The sequence below is a fragment of the Anguilla rostrata genome, chromosome 4 (genome assembly GCF_018555375.3).
Source record: "Anguilla rostrata isolate EN2019 chromosome 4, ASM1855537v3, whole genome shotgun sequence".
NCBI classification, from domain to species: Eukaryota; Metazoa; Chordata; class Actinopteri; order Anguilliformes; family Anguillidae; genus Anguilla; species Anguilla rostrata.
Genome location: NC_057936.1, coordinates 13,456,164 through 13,470,043, shown reverse-complemented (window position 1 = coordinate 13,470,043; position 13,880 = coordinate 13,456,164). Strand labels below are relative to the sequence as shown.

The following is a 13,880-nucleotide window of genomic DNA, read 5'->3' as shown; positions in this document are numbered from 1 at the left end:
CTACTGGGAAAATGGCTCTTTTCGTCTGTGTATGTCGAGCTGCTGCACTGAATGTATTTTTCCACTAGAGGGCAAACATGACACACTTATGGGGGAGCAGGAGAGCGAGGAATGCCCATGACGTTGCAGAGCGAAGGAATCTGGAGGTTCCGCAGTGCTATTGGCAGCTGACGGTCGTAACACGTCACTAGTCCTTTTTAAGACTGATCTCTGGATATCTTGTGTGAAGTGATATGTGACTAGCCACTGTGTGAACTCCTCTTGTCCAGCAATCTCAGAGGTGTAGCCTTTTAGCCTTTCAAATTTTGATAGAAATTCAGATTTCCCTTACAAGCTGAATTTAGACAAGAATCACAAACTCTTGGCAATTTTGGGGGCAACAAAGGATTGATTTTCAGTGCACAAACCACATAAATCTTGAATGAATTTAGATGTGAATTTCAGATCAACAACTGGAGTTTGCTGACGCCAAAAGTGAAATGAAAATAAAACCCTGAGTCTGACAGCCAGCAAAGGATTCACTGCACCTTGGGTGGGTGCATTTAACACAGTAACATATGGAAAGTTAGGTACTATGTGCTATATATATCTTCTTTGTTTGGGATATTATATTTAGGGAAATGGCTGTATTCCTGTTTTACGCCTTTGTACAAACAAAATGTCATTTAGTTCAGCTGGAGCTGAACTCCTAGACATGCTGTTGATGCCATGCAGACCCTAACAGTGTCCTTCATTGATGGTATCACACCAGGGGCACTGAAGACCAGTGTTAGATACCACCCCTCACCCCACCACCCCCAACCCCGGGGCACAATCAGCCAGACACCTGTCATTTAGACAGGACACGCATTGCTGTACGTGATGGCATCGTGATGCTGTCAAGCCTTGAATAGCAGGAAGCACTCGCTGGTAAGGTCACAGTAAGTTTGTTGCAGTGGGCCATCTTTTGGAAAGAGAATCCAGAATTAATGTTGACATTCCAGATTTGTCTGGGACCCTTGATTCGCTAAATACTGCTCCTAATATTGCTGATACCAGGAACAGAGTTGCCAGTAGAGCCCCTCTCAGGTTTCATCCCTAAAGTATAGAAAGCTGTGCATGTGCAATGCAAGCTTAGTAGTTATCACTCTATTACCAAACTGTCCTGCTTGACTAAAGTTCTAGAATCTCTTGTCAACAAGCAGCTGAAAGCCTTTCTTGTTAGGTACTGCATTCTGAGCAATCGCCAATCAGGATTCACAGCTGATCATAGTACAATTTCTCATACAACTCTTGTGATAAATGACACAGTGACCTCTCTAGATAATGGACAACATTGTGCTGCTCTTTCTATGGATCTGTTTAAAGCATTTGATAGCATCGATCAATCCACATTGTTGCATAGGCTATCCTCTATTCCATATAGAAATGGTTTAGTCGAGATCGGTGTGGAAGAGCTTGACTGGTCTGCACAGAGCCCATCCCATCCAACACCTTTGTGATCAATTGGAAAGCCAACTGTGAGCCAGGCCTAATCGCCCAATCAGTGCCTGATCTCACGAATGCTCTTCTGACTGAATGGAATCAAATCCCTTCACAAATGCTCCAACATCTAGTATAAAGCCTTCCCTGGACAGTGAAAATTATTATAGCAGCAAAAGTTGGACCAACTCCATATTAATACCCATAATTTTGGATGAGAAGTTGGATGTCAGGTGTCCACATACTTTTGGCCATGTAGTGTATTTAAAAGAGCCTTCCAGCTCAACTTTTCTATTTTTCTCTTTCTTGTTTCATGTGAATGGCCCAAAGTGAACCAAGGGGTAATTCCTGTTGTATACTCCTTTTCTGGAAACCCACCACAAATTGGGAGGGGAGCCAGCAACTGAGATCAGCCAGGATGTCTGCTCAGAACATTAAACCTGTTCCCAGGAAAAAAAAAATCCTTGTTTCTATCACCACCTCATTTCCCCAAAATTTCTCAGAAAGTGGGAAATGCACCTGGGTGAAACCACGTTCCCATTGTCGCACAATATCTGTGTGTATTCTCACTAAGCGTTTTTGGGAAAGACGTACGGTTATGCAAGGGTTCGGGGTCTCAACGTGGTATATCAGAGTTGATTTAACGCTGAAATTGCAGACTGCGTGGCTGGTACGTGCCCAGATAGATACCAACATATGCCCCCAGCACTGAGACAGCCCTTTTGGGTGCAGCGATTTGTTTTTAAACTCACCAACGGTGCCCTTTATTATTTTGAGCATATGCCCCCCAAAAAGTATGTGCTCAGCCCTGCTGTGTGGTACAGTGCACTAGAGACAGACCAGAAACACAGCAGTCCTCTTACTGACATAGGGAAAGTAAGCCTGCACCCCATCATGAAGCGTGTTCTCATTATATGAGCAGATCAATGACCCCTACACAGATCCCTGAAGTATGGTGCAGCCTGGGGGGTCATGGTTTCTACCTGCCAGCCTTGGCTGCTGAAAAAATAATATTTCTCTGCTCATTGCTGACTGGTCACTGCTTCTGTGTTGTACAAAATGCCTGCGCTGCTACGAACTTGCGTCTGGAAAATATGGCAGGTCACACCTCCAGGGTTTTCGGTAAGTACACCCATGCACGGAATGCCAGCAGTGTTGGTTGCGATAAGACTTGACACGCACAAGCTGCTATCTTCTCAGTACAGGGAAGGAACCTGGATAAAGTAGAAGTTATCCTGCATAGATTTAAGTTTCCTTAAAACACTAAGAAGTCACTGTTCTATTCGCCAAACAAAACAACACACACATACACACATACACACATATTACATGCATGTAATTAACTCTCTCACTCTCTCCCTATCTCTCTCTCTCTTTCTCTCTCTCACTCTCACTCTGTGTTTGTGTGCATCTCAAGATAACTGAAGCCATCTGAAGTGAAACCCACAGCTAAAATCACAACATCCATAATGGCACATTATTCACATACTGTATAATCTCTTGGGATTTATTTTAATGAAAGAGGCTATCCGGTTATTTTGTTTGGTCAAAGAGGAAAGTCAACATCTCGCAGTTCTGAGCAAATGGGTCCTTTCATAGACTGAACAATACAAAATAGAAAGGCATTCTTGAAGTTGTAGGTTGCAGTTATTTATAGCTATATTCTTTGTGTTGATATGGGGAACATAATCTTGGTCATTGCAATGGTGTCTTGAGAATCTGTTTACAATGGTATGATGACAGTTCAAAAAGTCAATGAGAACCACATAGTTAGTTATATTATTAACAAGAGCTAAAGACCAGTGAAGCTCTATGTCAAGTAATAGTATTTAGTGCAATTTCCCAATAAAATAAATACAATACAAAACACAGGCTTTTCTTTAGTCCATGGATTAAACAAATAGCATCTTCGCTGCATTGGCTCTATGGTTTGTAAAATAGCCAGTGAGTAGCTCCCTGGCGCCGGAATGTTCTGGATGTTTTTGAGATCCATATTAAAATACAATACTGAATTCTGGTCAAATAACTATTTTCAATACGGAATTAAAAAAGTACTGACTAGCCACTTGTTGGTAATCATAAAGACAGGACAGTAGCTACCATGTGAAAAATTTCTCTGTTCATTTGCTGTTGTTTAATTCATTTGTTTACCCCATTCACAGGCTACTCCACCTCACTAAGAATAGCTTCTGCCACTGAAAAATACATTAACATTCAAAACAGTCTGACACATAGCAAAGTGGTAGTCTTGCTTAAAGCCGTGACCACCAGCCTTGACTCAGGTAACAACCATCAAATTAGCCTTAGTCACTTAAAGTCAGGGTCAGAACTATGTTTGTGGACTCTATGCTTTGATGCAGTCATTATAACATTAACTCCTGAGATCCAGCTATATTAATATTTTTTAAAATTTATTTATTATATTTTTACTGAATGTCCCTTGTAGTGTAGGTTTCAACATACGTATACGTATTTCATACGTATAAACAGCCATCTCAAGAAATTTGCTCTGAACGGATTTTGAGGGAACGATATATATTATGGTTACGATGCAGATTAAGACAGTAGAAGGTGCTGAAACCTGAGAGTGGTTTTTCATGTCTACGGATATTTTTAAAATAAACACGTACTTGCCTCTGGAAATTCACAAACTGCACACTATTTGTGGGTGTATAAACACAACATTGTTCGATACTAAGAGGACTTTAAATTAGATTTAAGACCACATGCCTATTATGTGGAATGAAAAGCTCTCCAGCTTTTACTTCCAATAAACAAACTGCAAGCACGGTCAGAAGAGGTTAGGACTATGTAACATTCTATATGTAGGATTCTGGTCTATTTATCCATTGCTGACAGCATTAATTGCATGCTTGCACCATGTGGTAATGGGAACAATGGCAGTAGTAATTGCTAAAGTGTGGAGAACATAAGCTTTTACAAAGTGGTTAAAAACGCATATATGGGTTCAGAGCTTTGCTGTCTCCAGTCCCGTTGTTTTTTTTTTTGTTGTGTGTTCATGATCAAAACTAGATATGTTTGCTCTCAAAATTATCAAGATGTAACTGTCAAGTCATGACAGTTCTATAAACCAGTCAGTATACTCAATGCAACACATACCTCCTCTTCCCATTTAAATCGGTGTAACATATTTGTTAGAATGGAATGGATTCATTTTCTAAACGAATCTCTAGCCAATGTGATGCGCTGCCAAGAGAAAGTTGAGTGGTTGTCTATGTTTTTAAAAAATGATAACATTGCCATGGAAGTTAAATCGGCCCTAAGTGCCAAAACATTGTCTGTCCTGTTTTTCTTAAGCTTTGAGAATTATTCCAATTAATTTGAAGTGTTTAAAAACATTCCTTGAAAGAATTTGACTACTAAGCAAGCAACTAAGCATAGCTGTGACATGACATCTCACTGCATTACAAAGATACTGTACATCGCTATCAGGAGGTTGTGTGATTTTACATTGCCATAGTTTGTTTACAATTGTCATCGTATGCTCATTTTTAATGATTAGATAGAATGATTAGATCTGATAGAGTAAAATGAAATTAAGTTGTCCACTTGAAAGTTTGTGCTCTGGCTCTGCAGCCACTGATTTTCACTTACCTTGAAGAGTAAACAGGAATGTGCATTTACGTGGTTTAGTAATAACTTGCTAGATGTAACCATTCAATCAATGCTAGTCTTTAACTTAATCAAATATTGCTTCATCTTTTTTTCCCTTCACAAATCCTTGTGTACATAGTGATCAATCCTCATACTTCAACACAGACTAGGCACAATGGATATCACCTGTAACCTCAACGTGCATTCCCGCTTAACATCGACAGATAATTTATGTTAATATATTTATTCTCAAGAATCATCCTTACATTGTATGGGTGGAGTCAGGGACTGGAGTGGGAGTCACAGAAAACCCAACTGTGTCTCTTGGACCGTCTAATGAATACCTATGCCATAAAACATTTCGAAAAAGAAAATAGATGAAGTGTGGTAACAAATGTATGACTTTGCCTTGATGAGACCACTGGCTTCACAGATGTGGAGGCTCTTCACTTATGCTGTATGTTAAATGTCTGTTGATTGCATTCCACCCAAGTGGAGCCTTGAACCAAGGTCATGTTATGGGAATGATGCATTCCTCCTTCACCTCAAAATTCTTCTGACATTAAGCAGACTATATCAGGGTGAGAGACCTGTCGTCTCTACAACGCAATAAGCCATAGATAAACTACAGGCAGAGAGAGAGAGAGAGGGAGGGAGAGAGAAAGAGAGAGAAAGAGAGAGAGGGGGGGGGCAGTACATACAGTATGTGCGTGTGTCAGTTGGTTTGGGAAATAGAACAATGGCTCTCCGTGACTCAGAAGAATTGTGGAATTTCTTGGTGTGGTAAATAAGCCATTAAAACAACACATTCTTGATGTGTTTTACCGCCCATTGGAACTGCTTTTTCCCTAGGTCTTTTCACAGCAGCTTTCTTCTGTTTGTTTTTTATGACGGAACACAGTACACATGCAGATCAGGATAATTATTCCTTATTTGTACACAGTCTTGCCCAAGGGAAATTTTAATGTGCTTTCATAAACTTATCATTCATAAAAACGCTAGCCTGCAGTTGTGGAATAAATTAACTACATATGAATTAAGCAATTTGAAATGGTTGTAATAAACTCCCCCTCCCCCCATCTACCCACCCAAAAAAAAGACCATGATCCAGCTCCATCTGAACCTGAATCATTCACAGGTGCCAAAGCTTTCAGACTGCATCCCTTCCAAAATTGTTTGGAAACACCCAACCTATGACTGCTTTTTGCTAGTAAAATTGATAGTAGCACTTCAAGGTAAACTTGCTGCTGCATTCTTATGAAAATGAAATGTCACTATTGACTGGGCAATAGATCATTTCATATTTGCATTTGTCAATTATTCTGCCTGAAACAGTTTTTTATCATTTTGTAGAATCACATAAACTCAAAGACATCCCTCTTATGTTATAGTTGCACTTTTGATTTGGTCTCCTTCGAAATATCCACATATTGAAATGCAGTTCAATATTATGGACACTCTTTGCAGGTTACTACGAGTTTAATGAACCATGCACAGTACACGTATGAATGGAACTTTGGCATAAAAATATTTATTTACTTTTCTATACTGTTTCTATTCAGTTTTAACATGACAGGTTAGTCATTCATAACCTTTTAAATGTATGCAGGAATGCCCTATAACTGGCAGAAAAGCACATATTGTACTGTACACCATTCACTATATGTGGTGAGAGAATTTTGGCCTTACTGTTCTAAGATGAGTCATAGCAATATGTGTGCTCTTACCTGCTATACCTGTTTTTGCATTGCAATAAAAAACTGTGGCTTTCTTGCTTGACCTATTTTTTAAATTTGTATTAAAACAAAATGCAGTCCTTGAATGCAGTGGTAGACAGCAATTCAGTTTGTCTCATGTGTGCAATAGCGGAATTTCTCAGTTAGAATTTCCAGTGCTGATAGTAAAATGTTATCACTTTCATGTTAAAAATAGAACCCATGATGCACTTGTGTGCTTCAACTCAGGAGTTGAAAACATGCTTGACGTGTAAAGTAAGTTACAAATTGACTGGATTACGCAAAAAAAGTGTTCTTAAGGTCAGTGTCCAGAAGATTTGTAAGGCCTTAAAATGTGCACTGAAATTACTCACTCTGACTCTGCAAAAAGTAATTTTCTTCGCCAGGATGTATTTAATCAAATATACATGTGCATATACATGTACTGTCTGTCCCTGATACATGTACTGCTAGAAAATTCTGGAGAGGCAAAATACCTTTTTCTTTTTTCTTTTTTTTGTTGTTGGCTGGACCGCAACAGTGGGGCCAGCCCTACAAAAGCGAATGTCTGTGACTGAGTGACTGAGTGATGAAGTTACACCATTGGTCGGCCGAGTTATGAAGTAGGTCCAGCCATATGCTAGGTTTTGACCTGGTCTTGTTTAGACATTCATAGGTTTGGTTATTTCTCCAAGTTGGTATGAAGTACTGTGTTTGTTTTGATAAAGAAAAAATCATCCCCTTTAAAAGTGTTAGTATGTGGATACAAAATAAAACACTTTTGTTTGTTTTTGCTGTGTTTCTTATATGAGACAGAAAAATCAGATGGTGAAAAATCATTGTGTTTATTATATGACAATATTTAATACTTATTTATACATCTTCTTTCTCACTCTCACTCTCTCTCAATCACACACACACACACACACACACACACACACACATACTCACTCACACACACACTTTCAGAGGTATATTTAATACTGTGACTATTGTGCCACAGTGATAATAACAAGGAGCCAGAAGATGCCAGGTTGCACTTGTCAGTGTTTTCCTTGTGAATTTGATTCAATTAAAAAATAAGAATAATCGTTGACACATTTATGCCCGAGGAAAGGGGTGTGAACACATCTATGTAACATGAATGTCAAACAGGTTTATGCACCTTACCTCAACTACCAACAAGTAGTTTGTCAGGTCTAAAAACAATGGTTGTCATAGTTTTGGTTAGGGCTGAGAAAGTTAAAAGGCACACAGACATGAAAGAAAAAAATTATTCCAAAGCTCAGGAATAAATCAGGAACCTGAAATAAACTGTCAGTATTTTAGCTTTACAACCAACAAACAAAGACTTCTGACAAACTGGGTCACTCCTCAAAGAACTGTCAATCATTCAGTCATTTAATTAATATTTACTATGATTTGTTTTTCAGTTCAGTAGAGTGAATAAAGACAGAACTCCCACACTGTGTGATACTTGCAGCGCAGTAGAGTGCCGGTGAAGAAACCGAGATATGCATTCAAAATATTAAATGATTAACACTGTTTTTTTCAACATACTGTACAATATTATGTTAAACATATCATTCAAGGGCCTGCTGAGTGGATTTTAAGGTACTGTTCTGTTCCGTGGATGAGCCCATGTTGTGATATTAAATCCAAACCATACCAGCATTGACTTAAGTACCAGTGGAAGGGCCCATGCTATGATATTGAATCCAAACCATACCCGTCTTGATTTACGTACCAGTGGCTGGCAATCCTACAGGGCAAATCCCAATTGACGCTAATGTGGGCCATGAGAGGGTGAGTTTCAGATTGACTAGGATGACAGCGTTTCAGCGCTCACCAGCGACCCCCTCTGGTCAATTAAGGAATTCAAACTGTTAACCTAGTTCCAGCGATGCCCTTTTGTTTTTATACTTTACTGCCCCACTACCTGAAAACTCACGAAGATGCTGGGTGTTCAAATTCAGAAAAGTGCACAAACATGAGATCATCTACATCTTTTATATAGGTCTTTCTCGCTTTTCTTAATTTCGAAATGCCCAGTGATATTCATTATCATTCTTCCAACCTCTGCACTCCATTTGACTGAGCGCAGACCAGCACGTGCTCTCTGCCAAAATGCTTAACGTCAAGCCGCTGCTTTTTTCATATCATGTCCTTATGAGTCTGAGGAAGAAATTTGTACCGACCAGAGAGTGGATGTTTCACTGAGCAGCGAAAGTCGCTGGGTGGTCAGCTGAGTCCCTCTCCTCCTGTACAATGCTGCAACCAATTATGCTTTTATGTGCAAGGCTAACCAGAACAGTAAACGCTAACACAGGCCGGATTCGGTTCTACACCTTGTGAAGTGTTTATTCTGACAAGTGTGAATGGAAAGTTGATTATACACACGGAGTTACTTTAATCATTTGTTATCCTGTAACCCATAACATATTCTTCAATGACTCACTAGTGGGTTATGACCAACATTTTGGGATCGTGGGCTATGGGAATCTGATCGACAAAGTTCTTTCATTTGTTTGCATTTGGTTTGTCTTGAGGAAATCGTGCAAATTGAAAAATACCCCCAAAAATGAACAAACGGGTTAATTCATACAAAAGGAGGATATCTGTTCATATCTTGTGGCTGAACATATTTTGGCATGAAAATGACTTTCTGTATGAGAAAAATATTATTTCTGCACCTCCTGTTCCAGAACCTTGAGTTAAATGGATTCAGGAGACGTGATACAATTTGTTTCAGCCATGAACTGTTGACAGGAATAGTTACCATAGTTCCACTTCCCCATAGTATTACTCAGGTCATTTCATTTGGAACATTTCCACCTGCTAATTATCCTGTTTGCTGTGCCTCAAATATTTACGAATGTTACACAAACTAAATGTATTTTTCACATAACTTCGTGAAAAATGGGCCCACAATTACGTCTTCCATCGCAGCTTTGCTTTGCATTATGTAACGCTCCAACCCCCCTACTTAAAACCGTTAGTAAGTAACTGTGCATGCTGGCACAGATTCCGACAGGAGGGGCTACGGGAACCTCGCCAGTCCGTTAAATATGGGCACCAAGTCAAAGCATCTTTAGTAATGCGAACTATCAGCATAGAACACAAGCGTGCTATTGAGAACTGGCAACGAACAACTGGAAATCAACCGAGAAGGACTTGAGGGAATTGAACAGTTTTCACTTAGCGAAGCGTTGATATTCTGCCACTCGAAATAACCTATTTTCTCCGTTTATTTGCACAGAAGAAGACAAAACCTCAATAAAATGACAAGCTCATCGATTCAGCTGCTAGGTTTTGGTTTGGCTTTCATTGGCTTTATTGGGTTGATAGCATCTACTGCCATGACTGAATGGAAGGCATCTTCTTATGCAGGAGACAACATTGTGACAGCGCAAGCCACCTATGAAGGACTGTGGATGTCTTGTGTGTCTCAGAGCACCGGGCATATGCAATGTAAAGCGTTCGACTCTCTCCTCCAGCAACCGAGTAAGTCCAGATGAAAAAATGCAATTCGTTTGAGAGTTCGCTTCTTTTTTGCCATGGCAATCCACTTCCGTAAGTTATATTAGCTGATAAATGTTGTGTGCACTATTCCTATGCATGTATTTTCGTTTTCCCCCATGCAAAACACTTGCAAAGAAATCTAAACAATAACTTAAAAACATATAGATTCGTATGTTCCTATGTGAAGTTTACTTGCCAGTCGGGTTAAGGGTGGTCTGGTCTATTATTATACGTAATGTCATCGTAGTATTGATATCTTTTGAAGTTGTCCGTTAAGTTCACTTAAGATTGAGCATTCCTTAAATTGCAAGGCTTGTAGAATATGGAACGGTAGTTCACACCTGTTCGTAAGCATCCTAACGGTATCTGCCATAGAACGAGACAATTATGGTATGTATGTAGGCTACATGGAGGTAGTGATTTGACTTTCTTATATATAAAAGGGAGAAGTGATAAACACAGAAGCAAGCAGATGCTGATTTAGAATCAGACAACTGCATGCATAAATCAAGACAAACTGAGATTAATTCAGGATTTTGTTGCTTTTTATTCTTTTTAATGTATTATTATTATTATGTTTATTTAAAAAAAAAAAAAAATCTCATTGAAGTATTTGCCCAGAGTAACGTCTTCCCTTTGATCCTGCGTAGTGGAGCTGCAGATCACCCGAGCCTTGATGATCTCCAGCATCCTCCTCTCTGGTACTGCCGTCCTGGTGGCCATGGTGGGCTTGAAATGCACCACCTGCCTGTCAGAGGACCAGCAACAGAAGGCCAGGGTGTCGCTGGTCGGAGGAATCCTTTTCCTTATCGCAGGTGAAGGATTTCTTTATTATTATTATTTATTTTGTTAAAATTAATTAATTAATTAATTAATTTGTGCTGTTTCTGTCCTTATTGTTGTTGTTGTTCTTGTCAGGATGTTACAGGGAGTCTTATTTAGCCCCTCTGCTACGCACCAAAAACTGTGCCACAGTGGCAACAAGTGGAAACAGGCTGGAAACCAGCATGAACACCCAAATATTGTACAATAACACTGGCTAAACAGCGATAGCATAATTGTCAGTGTATAAACAGGTACAGTGTGGTGAAAACATGTTTTTCTTTGTTGCAGGTTTCTGTGCTTTGGTGGCTAGCTCCTGGTATGGCCAAAGAATAACAGCACGCTTCTACCAGCAATACATCACCTCAGATGTGAGGTACGATGTCATTTATGAAGAGTCACCTGTTGGTTATCAGGAGACAAAGAAATCAGATGCTATTAAAGGCGAACATTCTATTCTATTTGTAACTTTAATAATGTATTATTATTATTTAATAATTAATAAGTATTTCTTCTCTATGTTCATAGTGGTAGTGCTAAATAGTCATATACAATATTTAATAACCTTAAAGTTTATTCTTTGGCAGGTTAAGATAGTTGTACATTTTGGTGCTTGGGTGCGTGTTCTCGAGTTTCACATAAAGATGGATTATAAAACCATAATACATCTAAACCAATACTCCCTCAGTGAAGCCTTTTTTCCCAATCTCCCCTAAGTAAATTGAATTACATTTTTCTAAGGGACTTTAAAAGATAAGTTCAAGATCCTAATTATATATAACAGCAAGTGAATTATATTTGGATGAATTATTACTTTATCCACCGGAATTGCCTTTTCTTAAGGTGGTCAGGAAGGATTATGTGTTTTTCTTGTTTTTCAGGTTTGAGTTTGGCAAGGCCCTGTTCATAGCATGGGGTGCTGCCGCTCTCTCATTGCTGGGTGGATGCTGCCTGTGCTGTAAGTGTTCGGGAGCTTGCTCAGGACAGTCCACACGACACCCGAAACTCAACTCCCCTGCTAGGCCCGGGATGGATTATGTTTAGCGATTAGAGAGAGGTTTTAAGGAATAACCTCTACTGCAGCCCCGGGACTGCAAATTGAGGACCCCAGCACCAATCGGGGGAGGAGAATGTCCTTTCAAAATAAGTACAGCCAAGCAATGTTCATCAAACTTCACCCTCTGAAGCTTCTGAGTAGTGCTTCTGGTGTCTGTGTGTACAGTTTAAGCAGTGCATTGAGGAAATGATGAAAACAGAGTGCATTTCTCCTCAGGATTTTACTCTGGATTATTATTTCTACCACTGAGAGGAAGAACTGTTGATGTGCCATTCAAACATTCTGATATGTGATGCATTGTTTGTAGTTTAAGGGATTATAAGGGGCTATACTTCTAGACACATTCAATATGTTGAATGCACACAATTCCCTTTGACTGTTTCAAATAATGAGTTCTGCTGAGGTGCATATTTAGGTCATATTCTTATGGCTGCTATGTTAACATAACATACAAAGATCTTCATTTGTTCGTCATTTGTTTTTGCATGTTGATATAAAGGTTGTTTTTTTGTGACACGAAAACAGTATATGTGTTTTCCTGTATCTTATACAAGACAGTGTTTGTAAATATGAGTTTATATAATTAAAAAATGTGTGTTCTTATTTTTTGGAATTATAATTTGTGATTGTTTTCACGAGATATATTTGAGGCTTCCCCTGAAAAAGGATTCCTCTTAAGCATGATTCTAAATTAATTATACGTAACGACCAGGTATAAGTGTTCACCTTAAGATAATAATGGTTTTTCTTATTGTGAAGTTTTGAAGATGTGAAATATTTTTGCTAATAATATGTTTTTTTTTTTAATAAATTGAAAATGGTTATTTGTACATCAAATTTGTCTGCTCATTTGTGCCCCCAAGTTACCCATGATATAAATTCTATAGTAAACCAAAGCAATATAAAGGTTATGAAGGAGCACTTGTCCTACTTTGGCCTATCATATAAACACACAACATATTTACAACACATTCATGTACATGCAAACATATGAAAACACAATGCACATAAAAGCTGCACATATGTTCACTGGTGTGAAGCCTCCACTTCCAATTTTACTTTTCAAATGATTGACCTTCTTGGAAGAGCTTTGTATATTCCCAAGCCTTGAGAGGCAAATGAAAAGGGATTGGGATTGAAATTAGAAGCTACTTGCACAGTATTTGAATACAGAAGCCCCAAATCATCATAATTTCATAGGTGCCCTAAGTATGATATAATGGTAACGTTTCCTGCCACAGTCCCCTAAGTACTAGGTATATGCCAGGTAAATAAGTCATAAGAACAGCACATAATTACCACAGGTGAAAAGTATGTGAATAATAAGACCCTTGAAATATTTAAAAACACCTCCTCTATTACCCATCAATTCAAGTGACCTATTCTTCTTTGTGTTGTGTAGTGGCAGATAGCATCCAAGAATATTGTATTACCGTGCTCAGTTCAAGTGATTATCTTGTAGCTATCAAAGTTAAGTTTTGGTTATAGCCTGAGTGAAATACTTCCTATAGGAAATAGACAACACAATTTTCTAATAAAGTTAAAAAAGGTGTTTCCAAGAAAGTATTATCTAAATTCTCAGTATAATATACAAAGTTGAGTTGTGGACTGTTTTTTTTTTCATCTTTGGTATTTTCCATGGTTAAAATTATGTTTGACAATCATGATTTATGAGTTTCATGAAGTGA

At 38.7% G+C, this 13,880-nt stretch overlaps 1 protein-coding gene across 1 annotated transcript; it reads left to right on the top strand.

Annotated features, from left to right (window-relative positions):
• The first annotated feature begins 9,466 nt into the window (after positions 1-9,466).
• On the top strand, positions 9,467-12,993 carry LOC135252559 (claudin-1-like). Its single transcript, XM_064330784.1, has 4 exons — positions 9,467-10,295; positions 10,964-11,128; positions 11,427-11,511; positions 12,017-12,993. Exons 1-4 carry the CDS (start codon positions 10,073-10,075, stop codon positions 12,177-12,179), a joined length of 636 nt encoding a protein of 211 aa, XP_064186854.1. The 5' UTR covers positions 9,467-10,072; the 3' UTR covers positions 12,180-12,993.
• Positions 12,994-13,880: the final 887 nt, after the last annotated feature.

Excerpts from the sequence above, each read along its gene's own strand:
- LOC135252559 (XM_064330784.1), top strand. The coding sequence starts at position 10,073 with ATGACAAGCTCATCGATTCAGCTGCTAGGTTTTGGTTTGGCTTTCATT. Across the intron at positions 10,296-10,963 it reads CTCTCTCCTCCAGCAACCGA|TGGAGCTGCAGATCACCCGA; the intron begins GTAAGTCCAGAT and ends GATCCTGCGTAG. Across the intron at positions 11,512-12,016 it reads TACATCACCTCAGATGTGAG|GTTTGAGTTTGGCAAGGCCC; the intron begins GTACGATGTCAT and ends CTTGTTTTTCAG.